The sequence below is a fragment of the Aotus nancymaae genome, unplaced genomic scaffold (genome assembly GCF_030222135.1).
Source record: "Aotus nancymaae isolate 86718 unplaced genomic scaffold, 86718_ANA_hifiasm-v0.15.2.pri h1tg000058l, whole genome shotgun sequence".
NCBI lineage: Eukaryota > Metazoa > Chordata > Mammalia > Primates > Aotidae > Aotus > Aotus nancymaae.
Window position 1 is genome coordinate 46,946,086 of NW_026988472.1, and position 14,013 is coordinate 46,960,098.

General features: G+C 36.0%; 1 protein-coding gene across 2 annotated transcripts in view; it reads right to left on the reverse strand.

Moving 5' to 3' along the window:
- FRMPD4 (FERM and PDZ domain containing 4) overlaps positions 1-14,013 on the reverse strand; it is a 900,683-nt gene that overhangs the window by 857,803 nt on the left and 28,867 nt on the right. For both annotated transcript variants that reach the window (XM_012435175.2, XM_021674826.2), the window contains exon 2: positions 4,621-4,751. In XM_012435175.2, the coding sequence (XP_012290598.1) occupies positions 4,621-4,648 (28 nt within the window). In that variant the 5' untranslated portion in view covers positions 4,649-4,751. The remainder of the gene's footprint in view (positions 1-4,620; positions 4,752-14,013) is intronic.

Here is a 14,013-nt window from a genome sequence, read left to right on the forward strand (position 1 = left end):
TTTGAAAGGTATCCATGAGGCTTTTATTTACTTAAGCATTTATAATTTAAACCAAAACAAGAAAACCTATCAAGATAATATAATTGATTCTAATTTAATCAAGACAGTTTTCTTCCTAAACCAGAGTTTTTCTCCTGTGGTGTGTATTGACTAATAATTTTCTTTATCTGGCTCAAAAATGACCTCACAGCAAGTCAAAGAAATTCAACTGTGATTTTAACATTATATTTAACATTATTTTCATTTCTTTTAGAATTCGTTTTATTTTCAATGGACAAATCATAATTGTACAAACTTAAGGGGTATGATGTGATGTTTTGATATGTGCATATAATGTGGTATGATTAAATCAAGCAAATTACCATATTCATCACATCACTTATCTATCATTTTTTATAGTGAGACATTTGAAATTTACTCCCTTAGTTATTTTGAAATATATGCCAGAACCACACTTAAAGCATTATAGATTGTAAGTGAACCCATTTATCTAGAGTTCTGAGTTACTTTACAATTAGCAAAGCCCCTGGGGAAAGCAGTGGAAAGGTACTAAGCCACATAATGAATCTATTGCTCCAAGCACTTAAATATCAAACCACAGAAATGAACTCAAATCTGGAATATTCCATATGTCTTAGAGATATATGTGGTAAAACTTTCATGCCCATTTAATGAGAACATAACTTCTTGAAATCATATGTTTTCTGAGAAGATGATGAGCACAACCTTAAGTCAGTATCACCTTGAATTTCTTTATGGACATAGTGTTATATTCAAGGGAAATCAAATGTGAGCTATGAAAAGGATCTCAGACACCATTAAATCCAACTCATTTTATAAACAAACAAAAAAAAATCAATGCCCTAAGTGACATTCTCTAGCCTCAGGGTCAGCAAACTTTTCCTGCAAAGGGCCAGATAGTAAATATTTTAGGCTTTGTGGGCCATACAGTCTCTCACAAGCATTCAGCTCTGTTGTTGTAGTACATAAGGCACTATGACAATCAGTGAGCATTTGTGCATTCCAACAGAATTTCATTTATGAAAAGTGGTGCTGGCCTGGAATTGGCCTGTGGGTCATGGTTTAACCAAACCCTTATGTAGACTGCATAGCTGAACAAAGTCAGAGACTGGCCAGACTTGGCTTTCATTATTTGCTATAGTTTATTTATTTATTCATTCTTTTATTCATCTAAGACATAAGGCAGGATAAGAGATTCCGCTACAGTTGATATGCTTGATTCTAAGTTCAGACTGTAGGATTTTATCTACAGGGATAAAACTTAGCAGTCTCTACTAATTGTATCTCAAGGAGACATTTCCAGTTGGAAATCAAGTTTCTAATCATGGAAATTGTCTATAGGACACAAAATTTTGTAGAGCTAATAGCATACTACATCAGCATTTTCAGGTTTGTGTTCCCAAATGCATAGGTGGCCTGATCATCTTATTACCAGATGTGAGCCATAAGGATTTCGAGGATCAGTCTCCATCCTCAACCCCTGGGTCATGAGCCTTTCTTCCAGGGAGTTCTCATAGCATTTGGCTCACCTTCCATTACCCTATCCTTCCTAATACAGTATCTCTGCCAAATGATATGAGGAAAAACCACTTTTGGAAACAAATAAGGAGAGGAGACCCAAAGGGACTGGCCCGAGTGAAGCAGAAGAACAGAAGTGCTTAGTCATTCACCGAATCTTTTCAGCCTTGGCAATGTACTGGGGATAGGGAAGTGAATAGTGGAGACCAGGGTCCTGTTCTAAGGGAGTCTGAAGTAGAGTGAAGGAGCATTAAATAGATAGTAGTAAGTTCTGTGAAAATAAAAAATAAATAAGAGCATAATGGAACAAAGAGTAGGGGCTGTGGAAAGAGAGAAATGAGCTACATAAAATACAGTGAGTAGAGAAGGCCTCTCTAAGAGGTTGTCTTCTGGGACAAGTCCTGCATGATGACAAGAAACCAACCTCATGGGGATCTTGGAAATGTGGGAATGTGCTGAGGCAGGCACTTATTTGGTACATTCAGTGTGGTTAGACTAGAGCAGGCAGATAAGCACAAGATTGGTGTGAGATGAGGTCACAACAGAAGACAGGGGTAGCTGCAACCCCTGGTCAGCACGCCTATGAGTCAATGTCTCCTACAAACAGGGGACACACTCAACAGAGCATGACCGAAAATGACCCATTGGGGTGCGGGTTGAAAATATCAGCACTTTTATTTAAATATATTTTATGTCTAAAAAATTAGAAAGAAATTAAGCTTTACTAATTAGTTCACATAAAGATTGCCACTGGCACCCTCTCTCAGTGAGGATGTTTGAAGGTTATGAATCAGGTATGGTACTGGAAATTTCCCAAGGTAAAAGAGTTATCAAGGGGTCTATCAGGGCACCTGTAATACTCTTGTTCTATTGCAGCTGCTATATGCCTTGTTAAGTGAATTCACAGATTATATTATTTAGTTGTAACTAAGTGAACACAATTGGTTTAAAGAGCTCTGTGCAAAGGAATTAAGCATTAGAAACAGTGTTAATAATGCAAGTACAAAAGAAAAGCAAGAAACTAGTAGACTTTACATTTCTCCTTCTCCTACTATAAGCCCTTCAACAGCTACAGGTTTTGGGTAAATACAATAATGATATAATTTAACACTTTCAAAAGTGTTTGATCACCATATTTGATATCATAATTCAGTATTCAGATATGCATATACTGACATGTAAATATATACAGATATAGAGATACCAGAATATAATTGAAATGAGAGCTTCTCAGAACAATACTTATTAATAATGTACTCTGACATTTTTTCTATTTTATTAAATAATTATTATTAATATTGTAATCTATCAATAGGCTGTTGTGATATGCAATTTGAAAAATACTAATACAATCAGATCCAAAGATAAATCAGCCAAGAAAAGTTGGAATTAAGGAGACTACCTGAAATATGGATTAACATCCATTACTGTTAACCATCAATATCACCACAAAAGTGTATTTCCCCACTTAAAAATTGACTAATGGCAGCATGAAGTCACCACAATTTGAAAAATATTTTAAAAATTAAACATCCAGACCAAGAAAACAAATCACTACAATGTGTTTCAGTAATATTAAAAAACACAAGACAATCTTCAATCCGTTACTTCACAAAATTTTAATAAACTTGATGAATGCTTAAAAACTGATTTTAAGATCTCTTAATATATTAATCTAGTTATATGTATAGTATTTGTAATGCTCTATCTACATATACAGACACACATCCATATTGACATTCTTACTATTTGTTTTTTGTTTTTCTCTTACTGAGGTAACATGTATACAAATAAGTTTGAAGACCATCACTGTAGTTCACAGAATTTGTCTATTCTGTATCTTCAGTGGCCATCTGTGGATTTCAAGAACCCTAAAATGGAGGACTCTGCTTCTTCGCCTTGTTTCTCCTACTATTGCCTAAATCCAATGTTCTTGGCCCTAGCCTGGAAACTGTTAAATAAAATTTGTGGAAGGCCTTTGATTTGGGCTGAACTCCTGTATGAGGCCCCAATAGATCAACCCAAAATGAAGTCAGTCATGCTAAGGTTGCATGTCACCATACTGAAACCTATACTGTTTACTTGTAAGATCTGACCTTTTGAAGAAATCAGAAGAGAGAGGATAGCCAAATTCCATTAAGCCAACAATATTCCCTATAAGGAAAGCAACTTAGAAAGGACCAATCTGCATTTTGTTCCTTGTTTCTGCCTTCTTCAGCTTTTTCTGCCTATAAAGCCCACCCTCTCTGCTCAGCTAATCGAAGCTCCTTTCTATTTTGTAAACTAGATGCTATCCAATTCATGGATTATTAATAAAAGCCAATTCGACCTTTAAAACTCAATTTCTTGAAATTTGAGTTTTTGACAAAACTGTACCTACTTGCAGATTCTTGTTCCCAAAGAATTAATGACCATAAGACATCGTAAGAGACCAGGCCACATAATAGTTACATGTCAAAGACTTGAATCAGTCAGTTGATTTTGATTCAACTCACTCTACAATTGGATATCCATTTAGAAAAACAAAATGTGTGAAAGTTCTGGTTTATCCTGACCACCACTCAGTTTACCAGTCAAATATTCTGCCCTAGTTAAGAGTACTAACTTTGGAGAAAGACAAACAGACCTGGACTAGTCATATTAGACATATGAACCTTAGCAAATGTCTTAGCCTCCCTATGCCTCAGTTTCCATATTCACAAAATGGTGAAAATACTTACCTCTAATTAATCTTGTTATAAGGGTTGATCAGAAAATCTATGGAATGCACTTTAGCACTAGGCTAAGCATAGAATGAGTACTTTGTAAGCTGTAGCTACCACTATTGCTATTGTCATAGTTATCTTTGCTGTGGAGATTTAATTCTGTGTAGTACATCTTTATATGTCACATACAGCTCTAGATAAACTTTTTAAAAAAACACAAGGTCACATATTTTCACATTCACAAAGAAGAAAACAATACTATCCTACTTATATTTGCAACAATACTAAATCTCTTGGTCAGACTGGCACTGTTGTCTGGGCCACTTTCTATTTCATAGCTTCTGGGTCAACTCTCAAAATGAATATAACCACCTACCTGTATATTTCAAAGATGATGATGACATAGAAGGTCAAAGTTTGGGATCCTGTATTTTATTTTCCACTCTATGGGATACATTCAGGTCATTAAATCACTTAGTTTTTTCACTTGGTCTCTTTTTCATTCACCTAAAAGATAAATGATACCTGGTTTTGAGTATCTTCTTTGTATAAAATGTGTTACATATTTTTTAAGAATACCAAAAATCACTCAGTTTTACTCATTGCAAAAATTTTCCTGGAAACAGCACAAATAGATGTTCTTTTCTACCTCTACCACCCTCAATTTAAATAATGGTCAATTTTATGAAACTACTGCTAACAATGAATTATAGGGCTTTTCCACATTTTTTCTGCACAAGAACATTTAGTAGAAGAAAATCCATTTTACTAGAGAGTGAAACATATTTTACTATAAACAGAATAGTCAAGAATGCCAACAAAATCAAAGAGCCATAAGGTCAATGGAAAGTGCCCATTAAACTTTTTTTCAATTTTGGAATGCATCTTTGTTCTTAGTGGGAAAGCAGATGAGTAGAAGTCTTAATGGATAAACAGAACATCAATTCACCATAATATTCACCAAGCAACAAAAGAACAACAGGATAGCTTTGCATATAAAGACAAGAGGCATGATCACTTTTCAGTTTGCTCAATAACCCCTCAGTCACTCAGGAAGAAACATACACTTTTCCCAAAGGATATCAAAAGCTCCTATTCTCCAATTGTGCATGCAAATCAAAAGCACGGGTCATTTTCTTCTTCCCTTCTACTTACAATGTTCAGTCTTGGCTTAGTCTTGTGGGCTCAGGCATCCCCTAGGTGGCTTCCTCTGACCTCATCCCTCCCACATGTCTAACCACTCCTTTAGTGCTGCCAAAGCAGTGCCCTTAAAGTGCTCTCAGTCAACACCCAGGCTCCTCTCTGCTTGCTCCCTCATCCCTTCACTCTTGTTAACTTTCCGAGCAGTCTTTATTTATTCATTTCAGTTATTCCCGGAGATGTTATTTTCATAGACCCATGCAATGTGTGTGACTTGCCAAGGCCATAGCATTTGTGGGAATCCAGTCTTCCCCTCCTCTGCCTGCCAGCCTATTATCTCCTTCTAATAGCACCTGCAGCAAAGTCACAGCCTAAAGTTGTGACATTACCATGATATCCAAGTCAACCAATGTCAAGGCCCTAAACATAGAAGTATTTCAATGCAAAAGAAAGCATAACACAAATCTGAGTAACAGGAAAACAATGTACATGCTTCAACATATACCTTTATTAATATTAAATTGAGTTAAAGTCATTTCTGGCTGTCAAAAGAGTTCTTTCACAGATTATTCAAAGAAGGAGCACTGCAAATTAAGACATGTTATGGCTATGCCAAAATTCCAGATAAAATGCATTGAAAGGATACTGAGGGAAAAAAATAATGGAGAAAAACATTTCTAAGCTGTGTTCATCAAGCATTTAAGACATCAATTCTTTCTACCTCAGAGGCACTGAGCTAGGGGCAGAAATTACTATTATTAATTATTTTTAGTTTACATTGAATTCCCTAGTGGTAATCTGTTTTCTTTAGTCATACACAATATTTATGACTTTGGTTGTAGTTTATGATTGCACTATGAAATAATATGTGTGATCATTCTTTTAATAAGGGAAAACATTTAAATGACTTTCTACTACCAACATCCAGGATAGCCTAGGGGATACCGTAGATCTCCATAATATACTTCAGTTCCCACCAAAGTCTCCTCAAAAATCCATGCAATGTAAAAAAAAGCAGCAAACTTGTTGTGCAAACATAGCTTTGAAACAAGTTCCCTAACCAGACACCTCCAATCAAGTTGCTACCCATAAACACCTTAGTCCTGGTCCACAAAGATATAGACATCAAAATGAGATCAAATGTAGATTTTTTTTGTCTTTTTTTTAGCAAAAATGCCTGTATAAAGAAAAATATGGACAGAGCTGGGCAAGGCTAAGAGAGCTGACAGACTCACTTTGACTTGGATGAGAGTCCTACACTTCCTTAATGTCTGAGGAAGGTTCAGCAAAGCCGTCAGGGAGTTTCTGAGCCAAAGTCAGCCAACGAAGAAATCCGTCTCCCGGGACAGTGCACGTTAGTATCCCCATCATTCTAAGTCAGTGCTGGGAGCAATCTTCGGAGTGCATGATCCACAAGGGATTGTAGGAGCCAGAGCCCTGACACAACTGCTCCCCATTACAGGAGGTCTGTAAGGTGCATCATCAGAGCCAACACTCCTATACCACTTCTACATAGAGATTCCAGTGTTTATACTTATACAATAAATTTTGAGCCTGACATCCAAATTTTCCCCAATCTCTGACTAATCCATGTGTAAACTTTACTTTCCAGAACTTTTTTTTTGTCACTTTACATTAGTCTAACTACCCCTTGGGTGCCCACATGAGCCCCAAAGACCACCAAAATACTTTCCGTCTTGCTATTTCCTCCCTCTACTACTTTTCCCACCTGAGATCTTCTTTTCAATATCCTACCTACTTTTTATGGGCCATTTGAAAAGCCAATTCAACACTGATAAAGTTTGGATCTGTGTTCCCACGCAAATCTCATGTCAAATTATAACCCCCAATGTTGGAGGTGGGGCCTGGTGGGAGGTGAATTGGATCGTGGGGGTGTATTTCCCCTTTGGTGTTCATGTGATAGTGAGTGAGTTCTTGTGAGATCTGGTTATTTAAAAGTGTGTGGCACCTCCCCTGTCCCCCTTGCTCCTGCTCCATCCATGTAAGATGTACATGCTTCTCCTTTGCCTTCTGCCATAATTGAAAGTTTCCTGAGGCCTCCCCAGAAGCCAAGCAGATGCCTACCTCATGCTTCCTGTACAGCCTATGGAATCATGAGCCAACTAAACCTCTTTTCTTTATAAATTACCCAGTCTCAGGTATTTCTTCATAGCAATGCAAAAACAGACTAATACAAACACTTATAACTCTTATCCCCATACTCTCAAACCCATCCCTAGTAGAAAGGTTCTCTCTCAACTTAGAACCTTATGGGACTTTATTTATTTGAAGATGAGCACTTGGAGTATTTAGCCCTTTCTTTTGCTTTAGTTGTTATAAGTTTCATCTCTATAGCAGACCTTGGGTAAGATTGTACCTATTTCAAATTTGTATTGCTGTAATACCATGAAAACCATAAACTGAATAAGTAAATGGATAAATTAATGAAAGACAAATTCTGGCCTGGTGCTTACTATCTACCCAGGAGTAAAAGTAAAGCTAAATAACCTTTATTTTATATTTTCTTATTTTTGTGTTTGTGCCAATTTTCTTTTAATTTTATGAGATAAGCAGGAACTATCAAACCCAAAGTACAATTGTTCCTAACATTCAAGGGAAAAAACAAAAAAGAAAAAAGAAACACAGACCTGAGAAGGGATATATCATCACTGCTGCAGTCATGGAGAAATACACATAGTATAATGAGACACATAGCAAACTGACCCAACAAATGACTCTTTCTTGAGAGATTTGAGTATAAGGTCCTAATAATACCTCTTCAACTATCTATTTCCTTTTTCTCAGATAACATTTATCTTAGACTACAGTGTCAATTTCATATTAGAGCATATGGCTCTTGTTCATCTTTGTATCAAACATATCCATAATTACTAAAAAGAAATAAAATTATTAAATACCTCAAAACTGTATAAGAGTCACATAGCATAGACTGACTTCTTCTTTATTTAAATTTTTTAATTAAATACTTTTTGAAAGCATTTCAACTGAATTCAAGAGTCTAGATTAAAAGGAAAATCTTCAAATTGATTCTGCTCTTATGTGAATAGAGAACCTTGTAAACTTTTCAATAAAAGAACGATCAGTGGTAAATGAAGATTAATCAAACTTCATCTCCGAGGATAACAAGGAATGTGAGATTTACAGAGAGCCCTTGAAATTCATCCCACCTCACTTTCAGCAATGAAAGAATATCTATTACTAACTTGGTTTAGGAAAAACCCAAACTGACTTACAAAATGTTTATCTCTTTAGTGAGTTCATCTATAATGAGACTTCAAGAACCTCATTAGATGTTTCCCAGACAGAAACATTTTTCTCCAAGACAATTCACCTATTTTAAATATCATTAAAGTGTGATTGGCATACATCCCTTGGGGAGCTGACACCCAGAGGGAGACACAATACTAATAGCTAGTCAGGTGCCAACTGGCTCTAAGTTGCCAATTCTCTTTCCCAGAAAAACCAAGTATATCTAAGCAAAGGGAACTTTAATGATAATCAGGACACATTCTGTAGCATCAAAATTCTGCTTAGCAAGAGATAAATCAGGATTGCAAACACCACCTGAGTCAGAGTGTCTTCAATCACACAGTCCAGTTAAACCCTGAAAGAAGCTCACTTCAGGCCAAGATCCTGTAGATGATCCTCAATCAGGCAGTTTGCAGCTCCTTGCACATCAATCAAAAAGGTGATTACCCTGAGACATAGTAACCAAGTGTAACAAATTTGCTTAAAATAAAATAGACAGCCAAGAACCACAGCAACCCATTCTTAAAGAGAAAACAATCAATATCTTGAGGAACAATTATTTCCTAAATATATGCGTATTATTATAGATTTAAACTGCTCCAGCAAATGCATTTTAATTTTATGTTGTCCCAAGGAGTATTCTTGTTGCATTTAATTGGTAAATTGACTCATTTAGGTGAATCATTCTTGGGAGTTTGCCATATGCAAGGAAAAAGTTAAAGTTAGTAGAAGTGACAGTCTGGATCCTCAAGTATAAAGGGTAGAACAAGTGCACTCAACAAAAGGAAGATACTGAAAAGAAAGAAAAGGGCATGGGCAGAGTGGAAATATCAGGAAATAGAAATTAGCATTTTATTTGAAGTGGCAGCAGCAGCTTGGGGTTGACAGGACAGTGGGGACGAGAGTTATAAGTATAATCTTAGTGTTGGATTGGCATTTAAACCTTAGGAAAACCACTTAATGTAACTGAAAAAATGAAAAACAAACGAAAAAACAGAAGCAGGATGATAGAAATGATAACCCAAAAAGCAAAATTCTTAAAATATGTGGAGAAAACCATTTCAGTAGTTCCTTCCCGACATTGAGCTTCAATGTTATTTCTAAAATAGTTATACATTGCACAACAAACTATTTAGCTTCTAAAACATGAAAAGGCAGGAATACAAAGTCTTAGAGAATGGCCTTCCTTTGTGCAAAATGAAGCAATTCTATTGTTCTAACTTTTAAAAAATTATCCTAGAAAATGTCCACCTTATCTCAAGGTTCTAACTCCAAATGATCAATTCTAAGTTTGAAAGAACAAAAAGGTAAATATATTTAACAAAACTTTATCATTTGAAAACCTGAAATTCCTTTTGAACACTGCATAATAAAGTCTCAAAACATTGCATAATGCTGTGCTTTGCTTCTTTTCTCCCTGCTTTTAGCTATTATCCTACCTTTATTGCAGAGAATAAAAATTTATATCCTCGGGCAATTATGTCCTTGTCTGCAAGTGTAGTTCTTTCCATGTGCAGTAAATGAATAATTTTTTAATTAAATAAATGTCAAATAGTTCGGTTCATGCATAGGAATGGCCTTAATAAGCCTGTATTATGTACGCAAATATTGAAGAACCTGGTGAGGAAGCAAATTATATTTTCACTCCTTCAGCTGTTTATTAGAACCAAGGATAGGAAAAAATAAATTATTTGACAGCTAGATTTTTAAGAATTTCTGCAAGTATAACATTTTCTTTCTTAATAATTTACATTATAAATGCATCTTCTTATTAAATTTACCTTAGTCAGGAGAACAGGAAGAAGTCTCATTTACACAAGACATCATGAACTGACTCAAAGTGCATTTCACAAGATACTTTTCAGGTAGAATCAACTTTTTTACTTCTTTAAGAGTTTTCATAGTAAGCTTCTTTTAATTTTTAATTTTTAAGTTTTTCTTTTATTTTAAATTTCTGTGAGTACAACAGGGTGACCATAGTAAGCACTCTTATTTCTTAACTTTTATTTTAAGTTCAGGGGTACAAGTACAGGTTTGTATATAAGTAAACTTGTATCATGGGAGTTTGTTGTACAGACTATTTCATCACCTAGATATTAAGCTTAGTATCCAGTAGTTATTTTTCCTGATCCTCTCCCTCCTCCCACCCTCTACCCTCTAAAAGATGTGTTGTTCCATGCTATGTGTCCATGTGTTCTCATCCTTTAGCTCCCATTTATAAGTGAGAACATGTGGTACCTGGTTTTCTGTTCCTCTGTTAGTTTGCTAAGGATAATGGCTTCCTGCTTCATCCATGTCCCTACAAAGGATATGACCTTGTTCTTTTTCATGGCCGCATAGCATTCCATAGTATATATGTACCACATTTTCTTTATCCAGTCTATCATTAATGGGCTTTTAGGTTGATTCCATGTTTTTGCTATTGTGAATAGCGCTGCAGTGACATACATGTACATATGTCTTTATAATAGAACAATTTATATTCCTTTGGGTATATACCCAGCAATGAGATTGCTGGCTCGAGTGGTATTTCTGTCTTTAGGTCTTTGAGGAATGACCACACTGTCTTCCACAATGGCTGAACTAATTTACACTCACCAATAGTCCATAAGCATTTCCTTTTCTCCACCACCTTGCCAGCATCTGTTATTTTTTGACTTTTCAATAATAGCCATTCTTACTGGTATAAGATGGTATCTCATTGTGACTTTGATTTGCATTTCTCTAATGCTCAGTGATGTTGGGCTTTTTTACATATGATTGTTGGCTACATGTATGTCTTCTTTTGAAAAGGACATGTTCATATATTTTGCCCTTTTTTTAATAGACCTGTCTTTTTTGTGAATTTGTTTAAGTTTCTTACAGATGCTGGATATTAGACCTTTGTCAGATGCATAGTTTGCAAAGAATTTCTCCTATTCTGTAGGTGGTCTGTTTGATGATAGTTTCTTTTGCTGTGCAGAAGCTCTTTAGTTTAATGAGATTCCATTTGTCAATTTTTGCTTTTGTTGCAATTGCTTTTGGCATCTTGGTCATGAAATCTTTGCCTGTGCCTATGCCCTGAATGGTATTGCCTAGGTTGTCTTTCAGAGTTTTTATAGTTTTGGGTTTTACATTTAAGTCTTTAATCCATCTCAAGTTAATTTTTGTACATAGTGTAAGGAAGAGGTTCAGTTTCAATTTTCTGCATATGGCTAGGTAGTTCTCCCAGGGCCATTCATTGAATAGGGAATCCTTTCCCCATTTTTGTCAGGTTTGTCAAAGATCGGATAGCTGTAGGTATGCATTCTTGTTTCTGGGTTCTCTATTCTGTTCCATTTGTCTATGGATCTTTGTTTTTATACTGGGATCATGATGTTTTTGTTACTGTAGTCCTATGTATAGTTTGACATCAGGTAGCATGATGCTTCCAGCTTTGTTCTTCTTGCTTAGGATATCCTTGGCTACTCGTTCTCCTTTTTGGTTCTATATGAATTTTAAAACAGTTTTCTTTAGTTCTCAGAAGAATGTCAGTGGTAGTTTAATAGGAATAGCATCGAATCTACAAATGGCTTTGGGAAGTATGGACATTTTAAAAATATTGATTCCTCATATCCATGAGCATGTAATGTTTTTTCATTTGTTTGTGTCATCTCTGATTTCTTTGAGCAGTGGTTTGTAGCTCTCCTTGTAGAGATCTTTCACCTTGCTAGTTAGCTGTATTCCTAGGTATTTTATTCTTTTTGTGGCATTTGTGAATGGGAGTTCATTCCCGATTTGGCTCATGCCTTGACTATTGTTGGTGTATAGGATTGCTGGTGATTTTTGCACATTACATTTATTTTGTATCCTGAGACTTTCCTGAAGTTGTTTATCAGCTTAAGAAGCTTTTAGGCTGAGATGATGGGGTTATTTATAAAGAAAATAGGTTTAGTTGACTCACAGTTCCATACAGCTGGGGAGGACTTTGTCCTGTGCCAATTTTCAAGGGGAATGCTTCCAGGTTTTGTCCATTCAATATGATGTTGGCTATGGTTTTGTCATATAATGCTCTTATTATTTTGAAGTATGTTCCTTCAATATGTAGTTTATTGAGAGTTTTTTTAAAAAACACAAATGGATTTTGAATTTTATCAAAAGCTTTTTTGTATCTATTGAGATAATCATGTGATTTTTGTCTTTAGTCCTGTTTATATGACGAGACACATTTATTGAATTGTATAGGTTGAACTAACCTTGCATCCTGGGGATGAAGCCTACTTAATTGTGGTGGATAACCTTTTTGATGTGATGCTGGCTTCAGTTTTCTAGTATTTTGTTGAGGATTTTTGCATCAGTTTGATATGGTTTGTCTGTGTCCCTATCAAAATCTCATCTTGAATTGTAGTTCCCATAACCTTCACAAGTCATGGGAGGGACCAGGTGGAGATAATTGAATCATGGGGGTGGTTCACCCCATTCTGTTCTTATGATAGGTAGTTCTCACGAGATCTGATGGTTTTATAATGGGTTTCCCCTTTCACTTGGCACTCATTATCTCCCCTGCCACCCTGTGAAGAGGTGCCCTCTGCCATGATTGTAAGTTTCTTAAGGCCTCCCCAGCTGTGTGGAACTGTGAGTCAATTAAACCTATTTCCTTTATAAATTACCCAGTCTCAGGTATTTCTTCATAGCAACATAAAAACAGACTAATACAGTAAATTGGCACTGCAGAGAGTGGGGTGCTGCTGTAAAGTAACTCAAAATGTAGAAGTAACTTTGGAACTGGGTAACAGGCTGATATTGGAACCATTTGGAGGGATCAGAAGAAGACTGGAAAATGTGGGAAAGTTTGGAACAGCCTAGAAACTTGAAGGGCTCAGAGACAGGAAGATGTGGAAAAGTTTGGAACTTCCTAGATACTTGATGAATGGCATTGACTAAAATGCTAATTAATAGTGATGTGGACAATGAAGTTTAGGATGAAGTGGTCTCACATGGAGATGAGAAATTTCTTGGGAACTGGAGTAAAGGTCACTCTTGCTATGCAAAGAGACTGATGGCATTTTGCCCATGCCCTAGAGATCTGTGGAATTTTGAACTTGAGAGAGATGATTTAGGGTATCTGGTGGAAGAAATTTATAGGTGGCAAAGTGTCCAAGAGGTAGCAAATCATAAAAGTTAAGAAAATTTGCAGACTAATGATGCAATAGAAAAGAAAATCTCATCTTATGGGAGAAATTCAAGCTGATTGCAGAAATTTTTATTAGTAATGATGAGCCAACTATTAATCACCAAGACTATAGGGGAAATGTCTCCAGGCCATGTCAGAGACCTTTGTGGCAGTCCCCTCCCATCACAGGCCTGGAGGCCTAGGAGGGAAAAATGGTTTCCTGGGCCA